The sequence below is a fragment of the Phacochoerus africanus genome, chromosome 13, assembly GCF_016906955.1.
Source record: "Phacochoerus africanus isolate WHEZ1 chromosome 13, ROS_Pafr_v1, whole genome shotgun sequence".
Classification (NCBI taxonomy): domain Eukaryota; kingdom Metazoa; phylum Chordata; class Mammalia; order Artiodactyla; family Suidae; genus Phacochoerus; species Phacochoerus africanus.
The window spans coordinates 67,162,097-67,181,907 of NC_062556.1; the positions used below are offsets into that span (position 1 = coordinate 67,162,097).

The 19,811-nt window shown below is 51.4% G+C and overlaps 1 protein-coding gene across 2 annotated transcripts in view; it reads right to left on the bottom strand.

The window, feature by feature from the left end:
• Nucleotides 1–12,528, bottom strand: part of STK24 (serine/threonine kinase 24) — a 106,212-nt gene extending 93,684 nt beyond the window's left edge. For both annotated transcript variants that reach the window (XM_047756236.1, XM_047756234.1), the window contains exon 1: nucleotides 12,081–12,528. In XM_047756236.1, coding sequence (XP_047612192.1) covers nucleotides 12,081–12,122 — 42 coding nt within the window. In that variant the 5' untranslated portion in view covers nucleotides 12,123–12,528. The remainder of the gene's footprint in view (nucleotides 1–12,080) is intronic.
• Nucleotides 12,529–19,811: the final 7,283 nt, after the last annotated feature.

The window sequence follows — 19,811 nt, forward strand, 5'->3', positions numbered from 1 at the left end:
GCAGTTTCAGCCACACACACACACACACACACACAGAGCACAGATAAATGCAGGCAGGCTGTGTGACCTGGCCAGGAAATGCAAGCAGTTTCACTTAATGTAAACCCTTCAGGTTTTCCTGTGGAAGACAATGTGGAGGCAGGCATTCTGAATGACACAAACAGGGGGGTCTAGAAGCACCTCAGATTCTTTATTACCAAAGAAAAGAGAAGAACCCAAACCTCAGAACTACCTTTCCTGACAGTCCATTCCCTAGGTCTGCTTAACATCCAGCCTTATACTGGAAAAAGCCAATAATGAACCAAAGAAACACACTTTGAAAAAGTCCCCTACCCCCCTCCCCCCAAAAAACCATCTTCAAATGATCAAGTCTGGTAAGATCAAAGTCTAGCTAATCATAAGACACTTTTTTTTTTTTTTGCTTTTTAGGGCCACACCCACCGCGTGTGGTGGTTCCCAGGCTAGGGGTCTAATCGGAGCGACAGCTGCCGGCCTACACCACAGCTCATGGCAACATCGGATCCTTAACCCACTGAGCGAGGCCAGGGATCGAACCTGTGTCCTCATGGATACTAGTTGGATTCGTTTCTGCTGCACCACGATGGGAACTCCACTAAGACACTCTAATAAAAGACTGCTAATACAGAAGTACAGATCAGTTATTGAATTAAAGATCAAGTCAACAAAACTGTGACATGCCAAACATTTAAAAGACCATTAGTCCAGAACATTATTCTCAGTGCAGAGACAGTGGTTAACTAACCCCACTGGCATCCATGAGGACGCAGGTTCGATCCCTGGCCTCACTCAGTGGGTTAAGGATCCGGTGTTGCCGTGAGCTGTGGTGTGGGTCACAGACACGGCTCGGATCTGGCATTGCTGTGGCCGTGGTGTAGGCTGGCAGCTGCAGCTCCAATTCGACCCCTTCATATGCCATAGGTGCAGCAGATGCTCTGCAGTGGACCAAGGCCCCCCCTCCTTGGAGAATGAACTTGGAGATCTGAAGACCGCTGTTAGGTCGCTATAGGATACTTTTTTCAGTTAATACTTCTGCACAACCTGGGCCACCGGAGAGGCAATAATCAGAAGCCCCTCAAAGGCTTCCACCCCCCCACCCCACCCCCCCACCCCCGCCAAGGATAGCCTGAGGGCTCGGCAGAGAGAAGGGGAGAAAGAGAAGAACAGGGACCCGTCACCTTCCCCCACCCCCACAATCCCGAACTCCAGGAAGCCAATTAAAAATAACACTGGAACACAAGCCTTCTTCAGAAGTCGAAAAACAAACTCATGGAAATAAAAGTGCCCAAAATACCAGCCGTTACTGGCCCTGAACTGGGCTGGTCTCACGGAAGCTGGATGCTTATTGTGGTCGCTAGGGAAACGGGGCCACCAGGGGGTGGGGGGGTGGGGGGGGCAGGACACAGATGCTGGCACCAAAAGTCAGGGCTCTGCTCTCAGCTGAGGAGCCTCGGGTCAAGCTTCGATATGCCTGAATTTTCTCATCTGCAAATCTGGTCCAAAGGCCCTCCCCTGGCAGAGGAGCCCCCACAGATCAGCCAGGGGTGTAAGCTGCTCTCCAAGTGTGGCCCTGGGACGGGTGCAGTGAAACTCAGTTCCCTTCCACTAAGGACAGCAGGTTTTTATCTTCTTGACTAGCATCCACATGGCAATGCCAAAGGACCCTTTACTTTCCTCATTTTTTTTATTACTCAATGAATTTATTACATTTATACTTGTACAGTGATCATCACAATCCAATTTTATAGGATTTCCATACTGTTCTCATTTATTTCTCCTAAGGTTAACAGCGAAGCAGAAGGAGAAAGCCACCTGCCTCCTGGCGGAAGCGCAGAGGACGTGAGCAATTCCCTGTACTTATGTTTCTTTTTCTTTCAAATTCCCTCTCGGTACAAGGGAAGGCTCCAAGCACAGGAAAGGAGCGCTCAAACCGAACCTTTCTTCAGCAGCAGGTGCTCAGTTCATCAGGAGTTCGAGCAGCAACGTAACCACCCTGAGTCCACCAGGCTGCCTCTGCTACTCAAGCAATGCTATAGGAACCTGTGCCTGAAACAGCCGCTGACAACGCCGGTTCCCAAGTTGAGGATTACTCTTCATTTCACTGAACGTTTATTACCGTGCGTTTCTACCCCAAGAGGTACTTTGTCCTTAGGTAGGAAGCAACCCTTAAAGCCACGTGTCCACTAATGTGAGTATTTAAAGGGCAGCGCCAAGCCACCCACTCTTCATTCCCGAGTCCTCAGAGCCCAGGCCCAGCCACGTGCAAACCGGCGCCCCCACACTCCTGCCTACCACATGCAGCCACCGGCGAGGCCGCCCCCGCCCTCCAAGAAGCCCACCCTCAACCCCAGACCTGGGCTGTGCCCCCAAAACATCCATCAACTTGAGCAAATGCTTCTCCCACCGGGTACCTCCCGCAGGGCGCCCTGCAGGGGTTCTGTGCACGCAGCCTCCAGAGACCACAAAGTGAGGGGACAGAGCAAGAGCACTCGGGTCGGGGAGGGGGCCACAGACACAGAAAAACAAGGGTGTTGATGCTCATCCTGCCGTTCTCTTACAGAGACGAAACTGAAGGCAAAATCACATGATGATGCGGCGCGGCTCGGGGAGTCCGTCTCCGGCCCGGCGCCCGCGGTCCTGATCCTGGAATTCAAAGTCGATTCCTTCATGGACAGACGTGCAGGCAGAGAGCAGAGTGTTCAGATCTACGTTGGTCAATCCTGAAATCCCACTACAACCAGAGCAAAGGGGGTTTTCGTAGAAGGCCGTCCCCCACACCAGGCGGGAGAGAAGCCCCACAGCCAGGAAATTCCAGAAGCTGGAGAGCGAGTGGTGGAAAGAAAAGCTGGGGAAGAGGACAGACGCTAAGCTAGAGGCAGAGGCAGAGGGATTCCAGCCCCAGGACCGCACCCCCGGGGAGCAGCACCTGCCAGGCCTGCAGAAGTGGGGAGACCCCCAGACGGCCTTCCCGCTCCTCCCCGGGAGAGGAAAACTGAGGGTCTCTGCAGGCACTGTGCCCGCACTCAGCCCTGTGCCACATCCGGAGCTTCGGGCGGGACAAGGAGGGACCAAGCCAGGCGGAGCGCCATGTGGGGTGACCACCAGTCCAGACGGGAGCAGGCCAGAGGCTCAAGGGAAGGCTGCTGCAGGGAGGTACACGGCCGAAAAGCTAAAAGAAAGCAAGAGAAGCCACTCCTCGCTCTCCCTCCCACTCGGAGCAGCCACATCACCGTGATTAAACAAGCCCCGGTCAACAGGTCAGCCTCCAACCAGCTTAAACACGAGTGGACATTCGAGGGTAGCCTCTGCCATGAAAAACAGAGACCAAAGCCAGAGGAGGGGCGAAGGGGCCCTGAAGGAAGAGAATCTATTCTGGGGGGAAAAACAACAACATAATTACACTGAGCATACTCACTAGCGCAGATATTTCAACTGAAACAAGAAAGCGACAACATTCAGAGACTCAAAAAGAGCCCTCGGAATTTAAAAAGTCAGAGCACAGCTCTTTGGAAGAGTGGAAGGTAAAGCTGCGAGAGTCTCCCAGAAAGCCAAGGAAAAAAGACAAAGAGATGGAAAACAGGCTTCAAAGGGGTAAGAACATTTGAGGACAGGTCCAGAGGGTCCAACATCCAAATAATAAAGAGTTTAAGAAAAAGAGCTGCTTACATCTGCGATGAAAGCCTATCGCTGAGGAGTCATATGTGTAAATACTTAAAAATAAATAAAAATAAAATTTTATTTAAAAAAGAGAAAACGAGAACATAGAAACTGGAAGGAGGGAAGAGAATCAAAGACAGAACTCAACAAGACGAGGTACCTGTCACAAAACAATGGGACCCCATCAAGACACACCATGACGAAACTTCAGATCACAACGGAGAAGTTCAGATGCTCTAAGAGTCAGGAAAAATAAAACAGCTCGCGGTATCCGAGCCGGGGTGCCTTCTTCAGGGGCAGCACCGGAAGCTAAGACACAGCGGAGATGCTGTCAGATCCTGGAGGAAGTAACGTCCACCCCACGACGAAGCGCCAAAGTGTCGCTAAGGGAGGGAAGGCCGAAGCAAGAAACTGTCAGAGATCCGAGACCTCCAAAAAAAAAAAAAGAGAGAGCGAAAAAGACCCTGTATCCCTTCGCACAGGAAGGCCACAGGCATGTTCCGCCAACCCAGTGGTGTAACCCAAGGAGGACACGACCGGAGACCCAGAAACCAAGCCATCCTGGGGAAGCAGCAGGGATCCCGAGGATGGAGGCCGAGGGGAGGCCCGTGGCACAGGGCAGAGGACTTTCGAGAAGGACGACTCCCCCTCAACATCCCAGGAGGCGATGCCAACAACTGGCATGGGTGTGGGGTACAGAAGTGCTGCTCCAGACAAAATGCTCATGAGCCCCCAAATCCCCAGTGGGACAGGAGGTGATCAGGTCATGAGGACGGGATTAGTGCCCTTAGAGACCCCATGGCACCCTACCCCCTCGGCCCTTTGCCCTGTGAGGACACGGCCTGAGGCAGGCCTTCAAAAGACACCACATCAGGGAGCTCCTGCTGTGGCTCAGTGGGTTACGAACCAAATAGCATCCATGAGGTTGCGGGTTCAATCCCTGGCCCGGCTCAGTGGGTTGAGGATCCTGTGTTGCTGTGAACTGTGGTGTAGGTTGCAGACATGGCTCAGATCCCGCATGGCTGTGGCTGTGGTGTAGGCCGGCAGCTGTCGCTCCGACTAGACCCCTAGCCTGGGATCCTCCCGGTGCCGCAGGTGAAAAAGACACCAAGTCAGCCAGAGCCTTGAGCTTGGGCTTCCCCGCCTCCACACCCGTGCAAGGAAGGCACTTGCAGTTTAAGGCGCCCATGGTATCTTGTAACAGCAGCCCAAACAGAGCAAGGCAATTACACGCCCCCCAGAACAACTTCTAACAAGATGTGAAAAGTAACCCGGGCTTACTAAGGGCTGGCCGGGAAGGGTGATGCTTGTCACTGTGAGCACAGAGCATCTCACCAGAGCTACAGTGCAGCACACGGGGGACCCGAACGGCAGGTACAAGGACATGAGAACCAAATCCTCCCTCCAGGTCCACAGTCTACAGATAATGCCTTGAAACTAGAGGGAAAGTGGCAGCAATGTTAAAATGTTCCGTATGAACACACAAAGAACCACCGCTACATGAGCCCAGAGGCCGGCCAGGGGCGGACCCACGAGGAGGAAGTGGAAGCCGCAGGCGGTGACGGCGCTCTCCCCCAACAAACCTTACCACTGCCTGACTTTTTAAACAAAAACCAAACAAAAATCCTATTATAAGTAAAATAAACAAAGGATAAGAACCTAATCGGTCTCTTCAAATCTTAGGGCCAGAAAATCCTTTTTTTTCTTCCCCTTCGCTTGCAGAAGTTCCTGGGCCAGGGATCAAACCTGCACCACAGCAGCGACAACACCAGATCCTTAACCTGCTGAGCCACAGAGGAACTCCCAGAAAATCTTTTTAAAAACAGGAAGAGGAGTTCCCGTCGTGGCGCAGTGGTTAACGAATCCGACTAGGAACCATGAGCTTGCGGGTTCGGTCCCTGCCCTTGCTCAGTGGGTTAAGGATCCGGCGTTGCCGTGAGCTGGGGTGTAGGTTGCAGACGCGGCTTGGATCCCGCGTTGCTGTGGCTCTGGCGTAGGCCGGTGGCTACAGCTCCGATTCAACCCCTAGCCTGGGAACCTCCATATGCCGCGGGAGCGGCCCAAGAAATAGCAACAACAACAACAAAAAGACCAAAAAAAAAAAAAAAAACAGGAAGAGACTTAAAACAATGGGAAGATACACAACAGCTCTATATTTGGTACGCATTAACATAAAACTCGAAAAGCTCCCACAATGTATTCAGAAACCAACAGGACGCTGGACAGAAAAGTCTCCTCCTACTGACCAAAACCCTCCAGAAAACAGAACGAAGGTCTGTCTGCAAGGCGGACAGTCCCGTCCCAGGGGGTGCACGGGAAGTGCCTTCATAACCCACAACCCAGATGCCGTGTGCTTTGCTGCAGGCAAAGGTACACAGCCTTTTACCTCCCTTCCTCCAAACCTTGGAAGCCAGGGGCCATTCAGGACGAGGAAGCCCCATACCCACCCCAGGGGCCAGGTGCTGCAATAACCATGTTTCTCTCCTTCTCAAACCAGCTGGCACTGAGTTTCAAACATATTGTGGGGCCAAAGCACAAGTCACGGGAGGGAAATGACCGGTCCAACGACAGAGGCTGATGCTGAGCAGCAACTGAGGGATAACAGAGTCAACTGTTCTATTTCCTGCGCTCGCTCCCACAAGATTCCATTCATGATAACAATGCTGAGCTCCAGCGCAAAAAAGGCCACAGAGGGCTGGCTGGGTGTGGTCCGTTTCCTGCAGGTACGGAGTATCCAAGCAGGCAACTCTGAATCACCGGGAGAAATCACCCAAATAGAAGGCGAAGCGGCACGCTTCTCAAGAGACCCAAGGCTCCTGGACTCTGGCTTCAGTGTGACTGTTAAATACACTAGAAAGAAGCAGCAACTACCAGCAGGCTCATTTCTTCAAAATTCCTCATACTGCATCTCATACCAAGGTCCCAGAAAAACACTGTTCAACTGAAAAGTTATGTCAACCAGCATCAAGTAAGCCCAGCTCCACGCACTACAAGAGTAGCTCAAAGATGACCACAAAAACTACAGAAAGGAACAAGATCAAAACCACAATGAGGTACCACCTCACACCGATCAAGAATGGCCATCATTATTAAGTTTATTACTATTCACAATAACCAAGACATGGGAACAACCTAAATGTCCACGTGTCAACAGACGAATGGATTAAGAAGATGTGGTACAATGGAATACTACTCAGCCATAAAAAAGGAATGAAATAATGCCATTTGCAGCAGCATGGATGCAACTAGAGATTTGCATACTAAGTGAAATAAGTCAAAAAGAGAAATACCACATGATATCACTTACATGTGGAATCTAAAATATGACACAAATGAACCTACCTAGAAAACAGAAATAGACTCACAAACATGGAGAACAGACTTGCAGGTGCCAAGCGGGAGGGGGAAGGGTCTGGGATGGACTGGGAGTTTGGGGTTTAGCAGATGCTAACTATTACACTTGGAATGGATAAGCAACAGGATCCCACTGTACAGCACAGGGAACTGTATCCAATCTCCTGGGACAGACCACGATGGAAAACAATATTTTTTTTTAAAAAGAATGTTTATATATGTATGACTGAGTCACTTTGCTGTACAGCAGGAATTGGTACAACACTGTAAATCAACTATAATATAATGCATGGTTAAAAAAAAAAAAAAAAAAGAAAGGAACAAGAAAGCAACAATGATGGCTGTCCTGCATCTGCACTGACCTCGCCGGGACACTGTGCTCCATCAGCAACTTCAAAACGTCTGATCAGACCAATTACTACCTGAAGCCCACTGGTTCTATGTGAAATACCATCAAGAATGAATTTGGATAGGATTAGACATAGAATACATCTCTATATATAGGACTGGATATAGGATTAGAACCAAAATGTCCTGGACACCTCCAAGTTGTTTTTTTAAATCTTCTGACACCCTCCCCCCAAAAAGACACTTTAAGCAAAACGAATTCTTAACACTGCTAAGCTTTGGTGGTAAAGGGAATAGCAAGTACTGAAGTAGGTATTTCAAAAAAAAAAAAAAAACCCACCTTAAAAAATTAAAAGACAGGCTACTACCAACAACAGAGAAGGAGCCTTTGTTTTCCTTATGGCAGAGAGCATCAAAAAGGGGCAAAAGCCAGGGGCATGAGAGAGCAGTAAAGACTATAAACTGTTTGCAAAGCGTGCCCATGATAAGGGGTGAGGCAACCTTGCTAGAAGGGCCACGGGAACCTCCAACCGCTCAGCCTCCTCCTCCTCCTCTCACCATCCTGTCGTCTGAAGAGCCACCACGGCTTCCCAAGGGGCACCCGGCGCTCCCCAGCATCCCTCCCTCCTCTCCTAGCATGTGTGCGGAGGAATGGGGTTCCCAGAGCAGGAGGAACCCGCTCCAGCAGCCCCCCCGCCACAGGGCCTCTCTCTGAGCGCCTCTGAACCGCCTTGGGCACAGCACCCTCACTGGTCCTCGCTGGGACGCTCACGTCCAAGGGCCAGAAGGGTCGCAGCTACACCTGCCGTGGGAACGCGGGCCCCACGCTCTAGAGGTCCCCGCGCTCCCCTCCAGGTGCCTCCAGACCCCCGCCTCACAAACACCCCGAAGGTCACACGCGCAGGGCAACCTCTCTCCCAGGGTGCAGACGGCAATGGGCTGGACGTGGGAAGGCCTCTTCCACGGACACAGGAAAAACCACGGAATGGGGCACTGGGAGGAACACAGTCTGCGCACACTGAAGCCGCAATTCAATGCAGCTGTCCTACTGTGTGCCTTCCTCTCCCGGATTTCCAGAGCACACAGCCTCCCCCAGGCTCAGGGAGCGCTGGAGCAAAGTCCCCCACTCGTCCAAACGGGCCATTACACGTCCTTCCTGCCCTCCCAACACAAAGGGGCGTCCTCAGCAAGGGCTTCTCCAAGCAGCCAGAGAAAAGGAAGACGAGGTTAAGTAAAGACTTTAAATTTTCCAGCTGTTCCTGTAAACGGTCTATAGGCTCAGACGCGAGAACAACTGACCTGCGCGACGCCTTCAAAACACGCTGAACGAACTCGGGTTCTACTACACATGGTCCATCTCTACGAGTACATTTTCAACAGTCAGCTGTGAAATCAATTCCGTTTTGCAACGGCTATTTTTGTTTCTTTTTAATGAAATGCATCCCACAAGAGCCCATCACAAGCCATGAGGATGTGAAACTCTCAGTTTCAGGTCTTGATGCAAAATATACTCCGTACGTGGGTCGCCGTCCAGAGGAGGGTGAAAGGGACGGATAAGATTCTGCCACAGAAATTTATAAACCAAAATCTCATTCTCTTTAAATCACAACTTAGGCAACGAACAGCTTATCAGGACGCCTGCCTCCAGCTGAAACTTGCTCTTCTTTTAATCTGAATTAAACTGAGTCAAACAGCACGTGTTCGGTGAAGGACAGGGAGTAGTTAAATCCACAATTCAACCTAATTCTTGGTCTATTCGTAGTTACTACAGTCAGCTCACGATGTCTATTTTTTCCCCTTTGCTAATATGAAACTGGGGTGTGGGAGGTAAAAAAAAAAAAAAATAGAGGAAAAGAAAAAGAAAAAAAGAAAGGCCCCCAGCAACCTCATGAAACAGTTATTAAAAAGGATAAAATTCATTCAGATTTACAGTCACCAACCCTCACTGAGCACCTGGCACAAGAGTGATCAATAGCGGCTGTTGATTGAACAAACAAAATATCTCATACTTCTAATTTCTTCAGTAAACCCAAGTTGGAGTGAAAGAAGCATTGATTTCTGCAAAAGTAATAGTAAAGCAATAATACCGCATAGCCAGCAGGAGTATGGTCTTGAAGGCAGCAAAGGCCTCTGGCCAATCATAAATCTGCCACTTAACACACTACCTCCCCTTGCTCTGTTCGAGGACATCTCCGATGGCTTCCACATCTAGAAAAAGGCACAGATAATACCTATGCCTCAAGAGCTATTGGCTAGAAAGGTGAGGCATAAAAATGACTTGCAAGACAGAGAAAAATGCTGTTCGAATTGATCTTCTTTCATTCAGGTTTCTTTCTAGGCTGCCCGAACTCACTCTGCTGTCTTTCTGCAGTTTTTTAAGCCAACAATCTATAAACCCTGGTCAGGAGGAGACAAGAAGAAGAGGAGGAAGACAGGATGGACCAGGACAGGGCACAGGGTCCTTCTTTCCTCCAGTTTCAGCCTAGAGGGCCATCCCAGGCAGGTGCGCCTTTCCTTAAACCCTCCATGACACCTCTGAGGACGGCCTCCCTGGGCAGGAGCAGCTGCAGGTTCAAAGTAGAAACTCAATGTGCCTGTTGTTTTCCTTTTGAAGTTTAAGGGAGGGAGAGGAAAGGAATGTTCCTCCCTCAAGGGCACCAAAACCCATCACCTTACAGTGTGTGCAGAAACTTCTAAACACAGGGCGAACTCGGTCAGACGCCACCTTCGCGCCCCTAAAACTCTAACAGCTGAAAATCTGGTTCTTTCATCCACATAAAAACTTAACAGCTTTTCTGAGAAAGCAAAATACAAACAGTTCCCTGGTAACGCTACCTAGGAAATAACATTTGGGAGACAGAGTTATTTAAAGCAAGGTACCTCCTTTTTTTCCCCCAGATTTAAGAATGTGGCCCCATGCTCTTGAAGACAAGATGAGGACCAAAAAAGTGTTTAAGACCACAGACCACCTGGTGACCATCTGATGCTGGCTTCAGGGCACCAGCCAGCTGGGCCTTAAGTTCCTTTTTAAACTGGTTCGCTTTCCACAAAAGCTGAACACCCCCCAGGTACTTTGAGTGAGGCGTGCGAGCTAGATTACAACCTAACAGCCTAAGAGTCAGTCTAAAGAAAGCATTGAGCAAATGCATTTTTTTTTTTTTTAATGTTACAAGAGGTCCTTCTTGCTCTGCTGGTCAGAAATAATTTTTCACCCAGTTCAGTTTGCCTTCCTGCCTCTAAATTCAAACCAACAAAAGCAGGAATTTTAGGAAATACCAAGAAACCACATCCGATTTTTACCTAGCAGTCAGTAGAAGCTTAGGTGGTAAACGCATGTTGCATTGAAAAATTCTTTAAATCAGAGTCAAGGACAGTTTTCCTCAAGCACAGTCAGGTTATTAATGTAAGCTGTTACTCCATTTAAAAAAAAAAACAACACTCTAAAATTCTGGTAACTTTGTGCCCTTATTTTTCTAGCCAGCAAACGCGAACAATGAAATCGAGTTTTCTTTTTCTGGTTTAAGAGAAAGAGCAATGATCTCTCGCCAAAAGGGGGGCAGATTCCCAGGTCCTATGGAGTCCAGGTACTAACTTCTCAGGCCTCAAGAGTGAGGGGGAGAGAGGAAAACAAGCCCGTAGAAAGTCTCAAGATAAATAATCCGCTGGGAGACTTGTGGCTGTTTCCTTAAAGCTGGTGTGTCCCAACTCGCTTGGCTAAACCGGGAATGCAAAACTTTATCCACATACCCTAACCATTCTCCCACCATTTATATGCCCTTACAAACATTACAAACTGGCCAAGGACGGGGGTTTTATTTTTCAAAGAGTTTTTAAACAGTCCCCCATGGCGAAAAACTTTCACGCAGTCCTGTAAATTGGAAATGCAACTTCTCTCCCCGCCCCCACCCCCCGCACCCCTGCCCCCACTCCAAAAAAAGTCACTGGAAGGCCAAGGAGCCACCAAGTAGCATCGGAGGTTTACTGGGAAGGGACTGGGCTGGATCCAAGGCAAAGCCCAGCGTGCCGGGATCCACCCTCGAGGGCACGGGGTCCGATGGATCCCTTCTTCCGGAAGGTTTACGGGCTCGCACTTTCCCCTCCGTCGGCACCGGGAGGAAACGCGCGGAACAAACGCGCTGGAAGTGGAGCTGGCAGTTACACCTTCCTCCACCCCGCCCTGCCTCCGCCGCCCCGCGGGCCCCGGACCAGTCGGGGCGCGCCCGGGGCTCCCCTCCCGCCTCTCAACTTTACTGCCCCCTCGCCGGGGCGGCCCGGGGCCTCCAGCGCCCGCCGCCCGCGCCGGGGCCCAGAGAGCGAGCCGGGCCTCCAAGGGCATTTCCCCACATCACTTCTCCCCGGGGATGGGCCGGCGCGGGGCCTGCGGCTCGGGAGGCGCCGGGGGCAGAGGACGCGGGCAAGGCGAAGCGCCGGCACCCCCACGGTCCCCTCGACCCCCGCGACTCCCTGCCCGCCGGGGCCGCCTCCAGGCCGCGGCCCCAGGTCCCTGCACCCTTCCGCCCCCGAGACCGAGGCCGCGGGGCCGCTCAGGGCGCCCCGGGGGCTGCGAGCGCGGCGCGGGAGGCCAGCGCGACCCCGGAAGGGGCAGCGGAGGGGGAGGGGGCCGTGTTTACACCGCCAAGTTCCCCGCTTCCGCCCCGGCCCGAGCATCCCTCGCTGCCCTCGGCGGCCGGGTTCCTGCCTACCTGCATGCCGGGCAGGCCCGACTGCACCGGGGAGTGAGCCATGGCGGTCAGGACAGCCACTTCCTGGGACGGGACGGCCGGGCCGCGGCGATCCGCGCGGGCGACGAGGCCCGCGGGCCGCGCGCAGCCCTCGGGCGGCGGGGGCGGCCGGCCAAGCCCGAGTCCGGCTTCGGTGGGCCGGCCGGAGCCCGAGGCCACCCCAGCCCCCGCGGGTCCCGGGCCGCGCGGCGGGCTCAGGGGCCGGCGGCGGGCCGCGTCTCCATGCACCGCGCCGGGGAGGGGCTGCCAGGGGCGCGGGGCCTCGCCGCGAGCTGCTTCCGCTCCCGCCGCCGCCGCCGCCGCTGCCGCTTCGGCGGCTGCTGCTGCTGCCTCTCGGCTGGAAGCCGCCGGCCTGGGCCCGTGCGCCAGCCGCCTGGAGCCGGAGTGGGCGCGCACAGCCGGCCGAGCCTGCGAGCGCCGAGCGCGCCCCGCCCCGGCCCGGCCCCCGCGCCCGCCCCCGCGGCCCGGCCGGGGACCCCGCCCCGCGCTTCCGGGAGGGGGAGGAGGAGGCTGGCGGCCGCCGGGCGCCCTAGGCCGCAGCCGCCTGCGCTGCCGCCGGCCAGGGCGGGTAGGGGTCCGCGCGTCTCCCGCGGGCTGCGCCCCCCTCCCAGCCGGCGGGGCGGAGCTGGGAAGAGGGCGCGCGGGCGGGAGTGGGGAGGGGGACACAATCGCAGGCGGTCCCGGGGCGACCGCCCCCAGGCCCCGGCCAGTCGGGCGCCCCGGGGGACTGGGCGGCCAGGGCTCGGTGAGTGCCAACTCTTGCCAGACCATCTCCCTCCTGCCCTCCGCGCGAGGCCACCCCTCCCCGCCTGGCCCCGGGGAAGCGGGCTCCCGGCGACCTCTCCGGGGGCAGAGTCGGGGCCAGGGGGACCTCGAGAGGGAGCGTGCCCAGCGGGGCCTCAGCCAGTGGCCGGTTCAAAACTACCAGGGCGGAGCTTCTTGGTGTCTGGGTGAAGTTTCCAACCAACCCAAGGAGGAAAGCGGGAGGGGAGAGGCCGAGAGTAGTTAATTCCGCGTTTTGGCGACTTGAAAACACCCTGCTTGGAATACTAGGAGCTGTAAACTTAGCTGAGGAGTGGGGGGCTGAACCCCACCCTCTCTGGGCCCCGGAGAATATGCAAATTTAAGAATATGTAAATTACAATAGGGGATCGTCTGCCCCCGAGAAGGGGAAAGTGGGGGAGGGAGGGGGAGGAGGAAGGGACACAATGAAAGGAAACCCTGTCTAGACTTTCCCCTGGCCTTCTCCCGCTCTTTCCGCTGCCTCCACCTTTTAGACACCTCTCCTCCAACTACAGAGGAAAGAAATAAGAAGGAATGAATCAGTGCTGCCTCCAGAAAGTAGTATTTTGTTTACAACGACAAACAGTGGCAGCCACTGAAGTGATGTGCCATATCCCCGGTTGTGAGGACCGGTGAATGCCCACGTGGCACCGCGGGCGAGGTTGGACAAACAAAAATGAGCCCCCACGAGTTCACAGACTATTGGAAAAAACTAAAAAGTCCTCCCCCTGAAAAAAGGATTGTTTATTCTCTGAAGTGTCACTGTATTCAGAGCTCTGGATCAGACTAGGAGTGAGGTGCTAAAATGTAATCTTTGCCTTCCCTTTGGAAATTTGTATTCCCCCCCCCCCCCCCCCCGCCACCCTCCTAAATGGTCCAGAGGACTTTCAGAGACCTTGTCACTTGGTGGTGAAGCCGTGTCACCCCCAAGTACTGTGAAGAGAATGTAACAAATAGAAAGTTAAGAAAAGCATGAACCCTGATACTTGGGAGCGTGCCAGCATGTGTAAATTTAGTGCATCTAAAAAATGGGCACATAAAGGGGTGGATGGCAAAACAGGCAAGAGAATGGATCTTAAAAATCTTCGTCATCTTCAACCCAGGAATTTTACTTACAGTACCATATCCTAAGACAAATAAAAAGAAGTGCAGAAGAATGGATATAAAAAGATGTGATGCAGTGATATTTATGATCGTGGGAAAACTGGAAACAGATTTAAAGTCTAACAGAGATGGTTAGTTAAATGATGATAGATTCATACAGTCATTAAAAATGATGTATTTCCAGTAACATGGGAAAATATTTTCAGTATATATTGTGAAGAAAATGCAGGGTACAAAGCAATGTCTGTATAATCTGATCTCAAGGCTACTTCATACAAAAGTTATATTTAAATTTTAAATATATATCATTTACACATGCACACACACACATAGATAATTTTATATGTAAATAAGAAAAAAACCTGGACATAGAAACACCAAGATTTTGCAGTGGCTATCCCTGGAATTAAAGGTGATTTTTTTTTTTTTTCAGTCAGTGTTCAACCAAAAGAGACCATCGTGCTAAGAGGTCTCTCCTTGGGGTCAGCCTTCAGGCCGTAACACGGCAGCAAGAGGAGGAAGATGTAGGACAAGTGGACAACCGTGTGTAGGCACTGATCTAAGATATTGCCATAGGGAACTCAACCTGTAGGCCCACTGTGGCAGGGGGCTGACTTCCAACAAATGAGCCACTGCAGCATTGAACCATAATGATCTGGGCATAAAAAGTAATCGGAATCCCAGTCCCGTTCTCTTGTGGCAAGTTAAGGTCCAGAATTGTCACTGCAGCAGTTTGGGTCACTGCTGTGGCGTGGGTTCGATCTCTGCCTGGGAACTTACGCATGCCACAGGCTGGCCAAAAAAAAAGTAATTGAGGAGTTCCCGTCGTGGCTCAGTGGTTAACAAATCCGAGTAGGAACCATGAGGTTGCGGGTTCGGTCCCTGCCCTTGCTCAGTGGGTTAAGGATCTGGTGTTGCCGTGAGCTGTGGTGTAGGTTGCAGACGCGGCTCGGATCCCACCTTGCTACGGCTCTGGCATAGGCTGGCAGCTATAGCTCCGATTAGACCCCCAGCCTGGGAACCTCCATAGGCCATGGGAGCGGCCCTAGGAATGGCAAAAAGACAAAAAAAAAAAAAAGTAATTGGAATCCTGTTTTGTATCCAGAGGCTGGGGAGGCTAAGAATATGTAAATTACAATAGGATAGAATTTATCTGGACACAATGAATGACTGGCATTCATTAGCTGGTCTATTTCCCTCTACTCTGTTTATCTCCCCCTCAGCATGACGGTCCTCCTTTGACCATATTTATACAGTCGAGCAGCATTCTCCTTGAAAGAGAAGAGAAAAGCAAAATAGAAGTTACTAGTTCTGCTCTGTCACTGTGCAGACATCAGCCAGTATTCCCCCGACAGTAGCCTACTCCCTTTGTTTTAGCAGAGCAGAGATAATTGATAGGGCCTGAGCCAATGATGAGACTCTGCCCAATTGTTCATTGCATTCATTTAGATATTTCTCTCTCTCTCTCTCTTTTTTTTTTTTTTTTTTCACATGGAATTCATGTGCCACAGCATACATGAGTTCCAGAGCCAGGGATCAATCCAGGCCACGGCAGTGACAATGCCGATCCTTAACCCACTGACCCACCAAGGAACCTCTAACTCGTTCAGATATTAACACATCGTTGGAATGCCAACTTAGGTCAGACATCCGCTTTAGCGCTGGGCAGTATAAACAACTGGATCCCCAGGTGCCCCAGCTCCTCCTGGGAATATGGTCTCCCAGAACCCTAACTTCAGACATTTACACTACCAACGGATTCAGATTGGTCACAACAGCCTTAATTTCCACTAAGGAGAGGAGAGGATTATCCTCTCACCTTCTTCCTCTTGTCGCTTTCCCTCCACTCTCAGTGGGAGTGACAACACCTCTTACACTACTGCCGTTTCGGGAGGAGAGCCTTCGAGGGTCTCCATAGAGATTAGGCATGTTCTGGTCTCCATGGAGATACTTACTAACCCATGGAGCGATTTCCATCCCCTGACCCTCTTTGTCTTTTGTGTTGACTTTAAGACATGAATTAGGCAATGAATTGTGCTCTCACATAGATTTGGGACCACAAAGGCCATTTGCATACCCCGCCAAATATAGAACCCTTGTATGTGACCTCCCCCAAGCCAGCTTGTAGTCTCGGCAGAGCTCAAAAAGCTCAGCCGAAAACAAGAATTCAACAATCAGTCCCTTCACTTCTCCTTCTGAGTTGAAAAGATAAACACCCCCAAATGCCACTTTATAAAGAACAGTGAGACAAGGAGCACATTAGCAATTTAAATTTACAGATTAAAGAAAGGGACTTACGTGGTGAACTTTAAAGAGAAATATGAGTGGCTTGGATAAGTAACAGAAGGTTTCACAAATTTCTACACATGTTAAGCAGGTGAAGACACAAAAGAGGAAGACAGATAATTAAGATCAGTGGAAAGAAGCATGTCTAGTCACAGCTGTTTGACTTGACAGTAAGAGCAGATATACTAAACCCCCTAGGGAAAGATCCAGCTATGGTGGGGTGCTTTAACGACAGAAATTTCTTGCCTCCCAGTCTTTTGGAAGCTACAAGTCCAGGATCCAGGTGTCAGCCTGATTGGTTTTGGCTGTACCCGCGGCACACGGAGGTTCCCAGGCTGGGGATCAAATCGGACCTGCAGCTGCCAGCCACAGCCACAGCCACTGCCACGCCAGATCCTTAACCCATTAAGCAAGGCCAAAGATCAGATCTTCGTCCTGTGTGGATGCTAGTCAGATTTGTTTCCACTGAGCCACGATGGGAACTCCATAACTGGTTTCTCCCGAGGCCTCTCTGTTTGGCCTGTGGACAGCCCTTTCTCCCCGTGTGTGTGCCTGTGCCTTGATCTCCGCCTCTTGTAGAAACCCTCATCATATTTGATTACGGTTCACCCTAAAGACTTCATGTTACCTGAATTACCTCTTTAAAGACCTTATCTTCAAATACAAGCACATTCTAAAATGCTTCAGATCAAGACTTTAACATCTGAATGGAGCAAGGGGACAGCCCATAACACACCCCTTTCAAGGGACACCTGTTTCCCGTCACCCCCTTTAACTGGCTCCTCCGGGCTCAGCTCCTTGAATGAGAACTTCCTTTCTCCTCTCCCAAGGCCTATGGACCTTTCGACTCGCGTCATACTTCACATTTCTGCTCAGAGGCGTTGCTTCATTATTTCCTTGGGCGTAGTCCCTCAAATTTACCTCGCTTAGAAACCAGAGCTCCCATCTCCAATCACTGGATGACTGAGAGCAGCACCAGGTGTTTGCTTGGTTAAAAAAAAAATTTTGGGCCACGTCCACAGTCTGTGGAAGTTCCCAGGGCCAGGGATCAAACCTGTGCCATAGCAGCGACTCAGGCAGCTGCAGTGACAACGCTAGATCAGATCTTTAACCCACTGCACTACAAGAGAAATCGAAAACATTTACTTTCTTTCTTTCTTTTTTTTTTTTTTTTGGCCACACCCTGGCATATGGAGCTCCCAGGCCAGGTATCAGATCTGAGCCGCAGTTACGACCGATGCTGCAGCTGCAGCAATGCTGGATCCTTAACCCACAGTGCCGGGCCAGGGATTAAACCGCTGTCCCAGCGCTCCCAAGATGCCACCAATCCCCTTGTGCCCCAGCAGGAACTCTAGGATTTCTAATTAGAAGAAATCACCTGGAACACATGGCAAAACATTCCAGGAGAGAGTCCAGAATATTTTGCAGAGAGCAAAAGTAATAAGCACTCATTTCAGCCAAAAGCTTGTGCCTTGAGGTCTTTCTCTCTTAGTGCCTCCACCCCTGAGGGCAGAGTTCACCGAGAGAGTTTGAGTCTGAGCCCCCATTGGGCTGGGGGTTTTCTGTTGTGCATTCCTGGCCTGACAGTCCTAGGGGCTCCCACGAGGGAAGCTCAGGCTATTCAGAAGGACTCCTTGGAACAGGCTCACTAGAACCATTCTCATGTGCAATTGCGCCTGGCAAAGAGCCAACTAACAGGGCTTGTTGCCCTCTGAATAGTGGCCACTTGACCCTGCCAATCAGCTGATAAAGGCTTCCGTATACGAAGACTCATCGGGCGCTGTGCAGATTTTCCTCTCTCCTGAGGCTGGGCTTGCTGGCAGGTGCATCCAGAAAGGACGTCAATGAAATCATCCCTCTCGAAGGGTGATGTCGCCCACCCTACAGTCATGGACCTGCAGCACCACTTCTTAAAAGCCCTTGGCCCTGTTTTCTGACAAGGCAGACAAATGGTAGAAAACGATTTTCATTTTCACGTCAAGGAGATCCAGGGAACAATGGGCTTAAGGGACAGTGTGTGCGCCACGCAAAGGTAATGTGCCTCTGGGTTGCAGGCATCGGTTGCAGGCATGAGTTCCAGAATGCACAGAACCAAGGATACTTGGAATCCTCATCAAAGTACGGGCCCAACACAACACTGTCATCAAGACTTGGCCTGCAAAACGACAAGCGTGAAGTCCCGTCCCTTGCTTTTCCAGCCCAGATTTGCTTGCTTGCCTCAGAAGCTATGCTAGTGGCACTGTTAGTCAGAGCTCTTTGAATAACAAGCGACAGAAACCTAGCTCCAAGCTTCCTAAGCACAAAAGGGACATTTTAGCTCAGTGACAAAAATCCAGCCTGGGCGGAATCAGGCGTGGATAAATCCAGGAGGGTGGGTTCAATGATAAAATCAAAACGCTTTGTCACTCCTGCTAAGCTCTGCGTGGCTTCATCCTCCTGTAGATTCTCTCTATGCGAGGACAAGTCACTCTATAGGGTCCTTGCAACCCCAGAGAGAGGGACTTTCTCTCTTACGTCTAGTGAAGGAACTCAAATTTGGGCATATGCATTCTTGTGGCCAGAGGCCAAGGTGACAGAGAGGTGGAAGAGTCCCATCCAGAGAGCATGCAGTGCGGAAAGGGCAGATTCGCAATGGAAGAAAGACAGCTGGCCCGATACATCCCAGCCCTTGACTGTTTTCCACATGAACAGACGCGCGCATGTGTGCGCGCGCGCACATACACACACACACAACACACACACGCTTGTGTGCACACACATTCTCTTTTCCCATACATCTAGTTTCTCCTGATCTCTCTCCCTGAACATGATACAGCCAACCTATACATATCCATCCGTGTACTTACCTCTTCCCCAAAGCAGGTCCAAGCTCAAGTGCTCTCTAGTGAGACCATCCATTTCCTAGTCCAGATGCTCTGGATAACATGCACCCCTCTTTGTCAAGTCTAGATGGAACGTAAGGCAGTGGGGCGAGGGCCTGGGTCAGCCACTGGGGCCATGCTCGGCTCTGTTCTTTGATAGGCTCTCCCTCTGCTATGTTCTTCTTGGCCACATTGGAGAGGGGCGTGGGGACAGGCTGACCCTTCTGGAGGTGGCACTACTTTACCAGCCCACCTCCTACTGCTGAGGATTTGAGATCCTGGGAATTGTCTTAGTGCAGAGATAGCCAAACTTTCTCCTTTACAGCACTGTTACTGTACTAATAATTTTCTATGGCAGAGTTTGCATTGCGGCTCAGTGGTAAGAAATCTGACTAGTATCCATGAGGAATGGGTTCAATCCCTGGCCTCGCTAAGTGGGTTAAGGATCCAATGTTGCCACAAGCTGTAGGTCAAAGATGAGGCTCACATCTGGTGTTACTGTGGCTGGGGTGTAGGCCAGCAGTTGCAGTTCTGGTTCAACTCCTAGCCTGGCAGCTTCCATATACCACAGGTGCGGCCCTAAAAAAGAAAAAAAAATTTTCCCATGACATCTCTGAGCCAACAGAAATACCTAACAGTCCAACGAACTAAGAAGCTA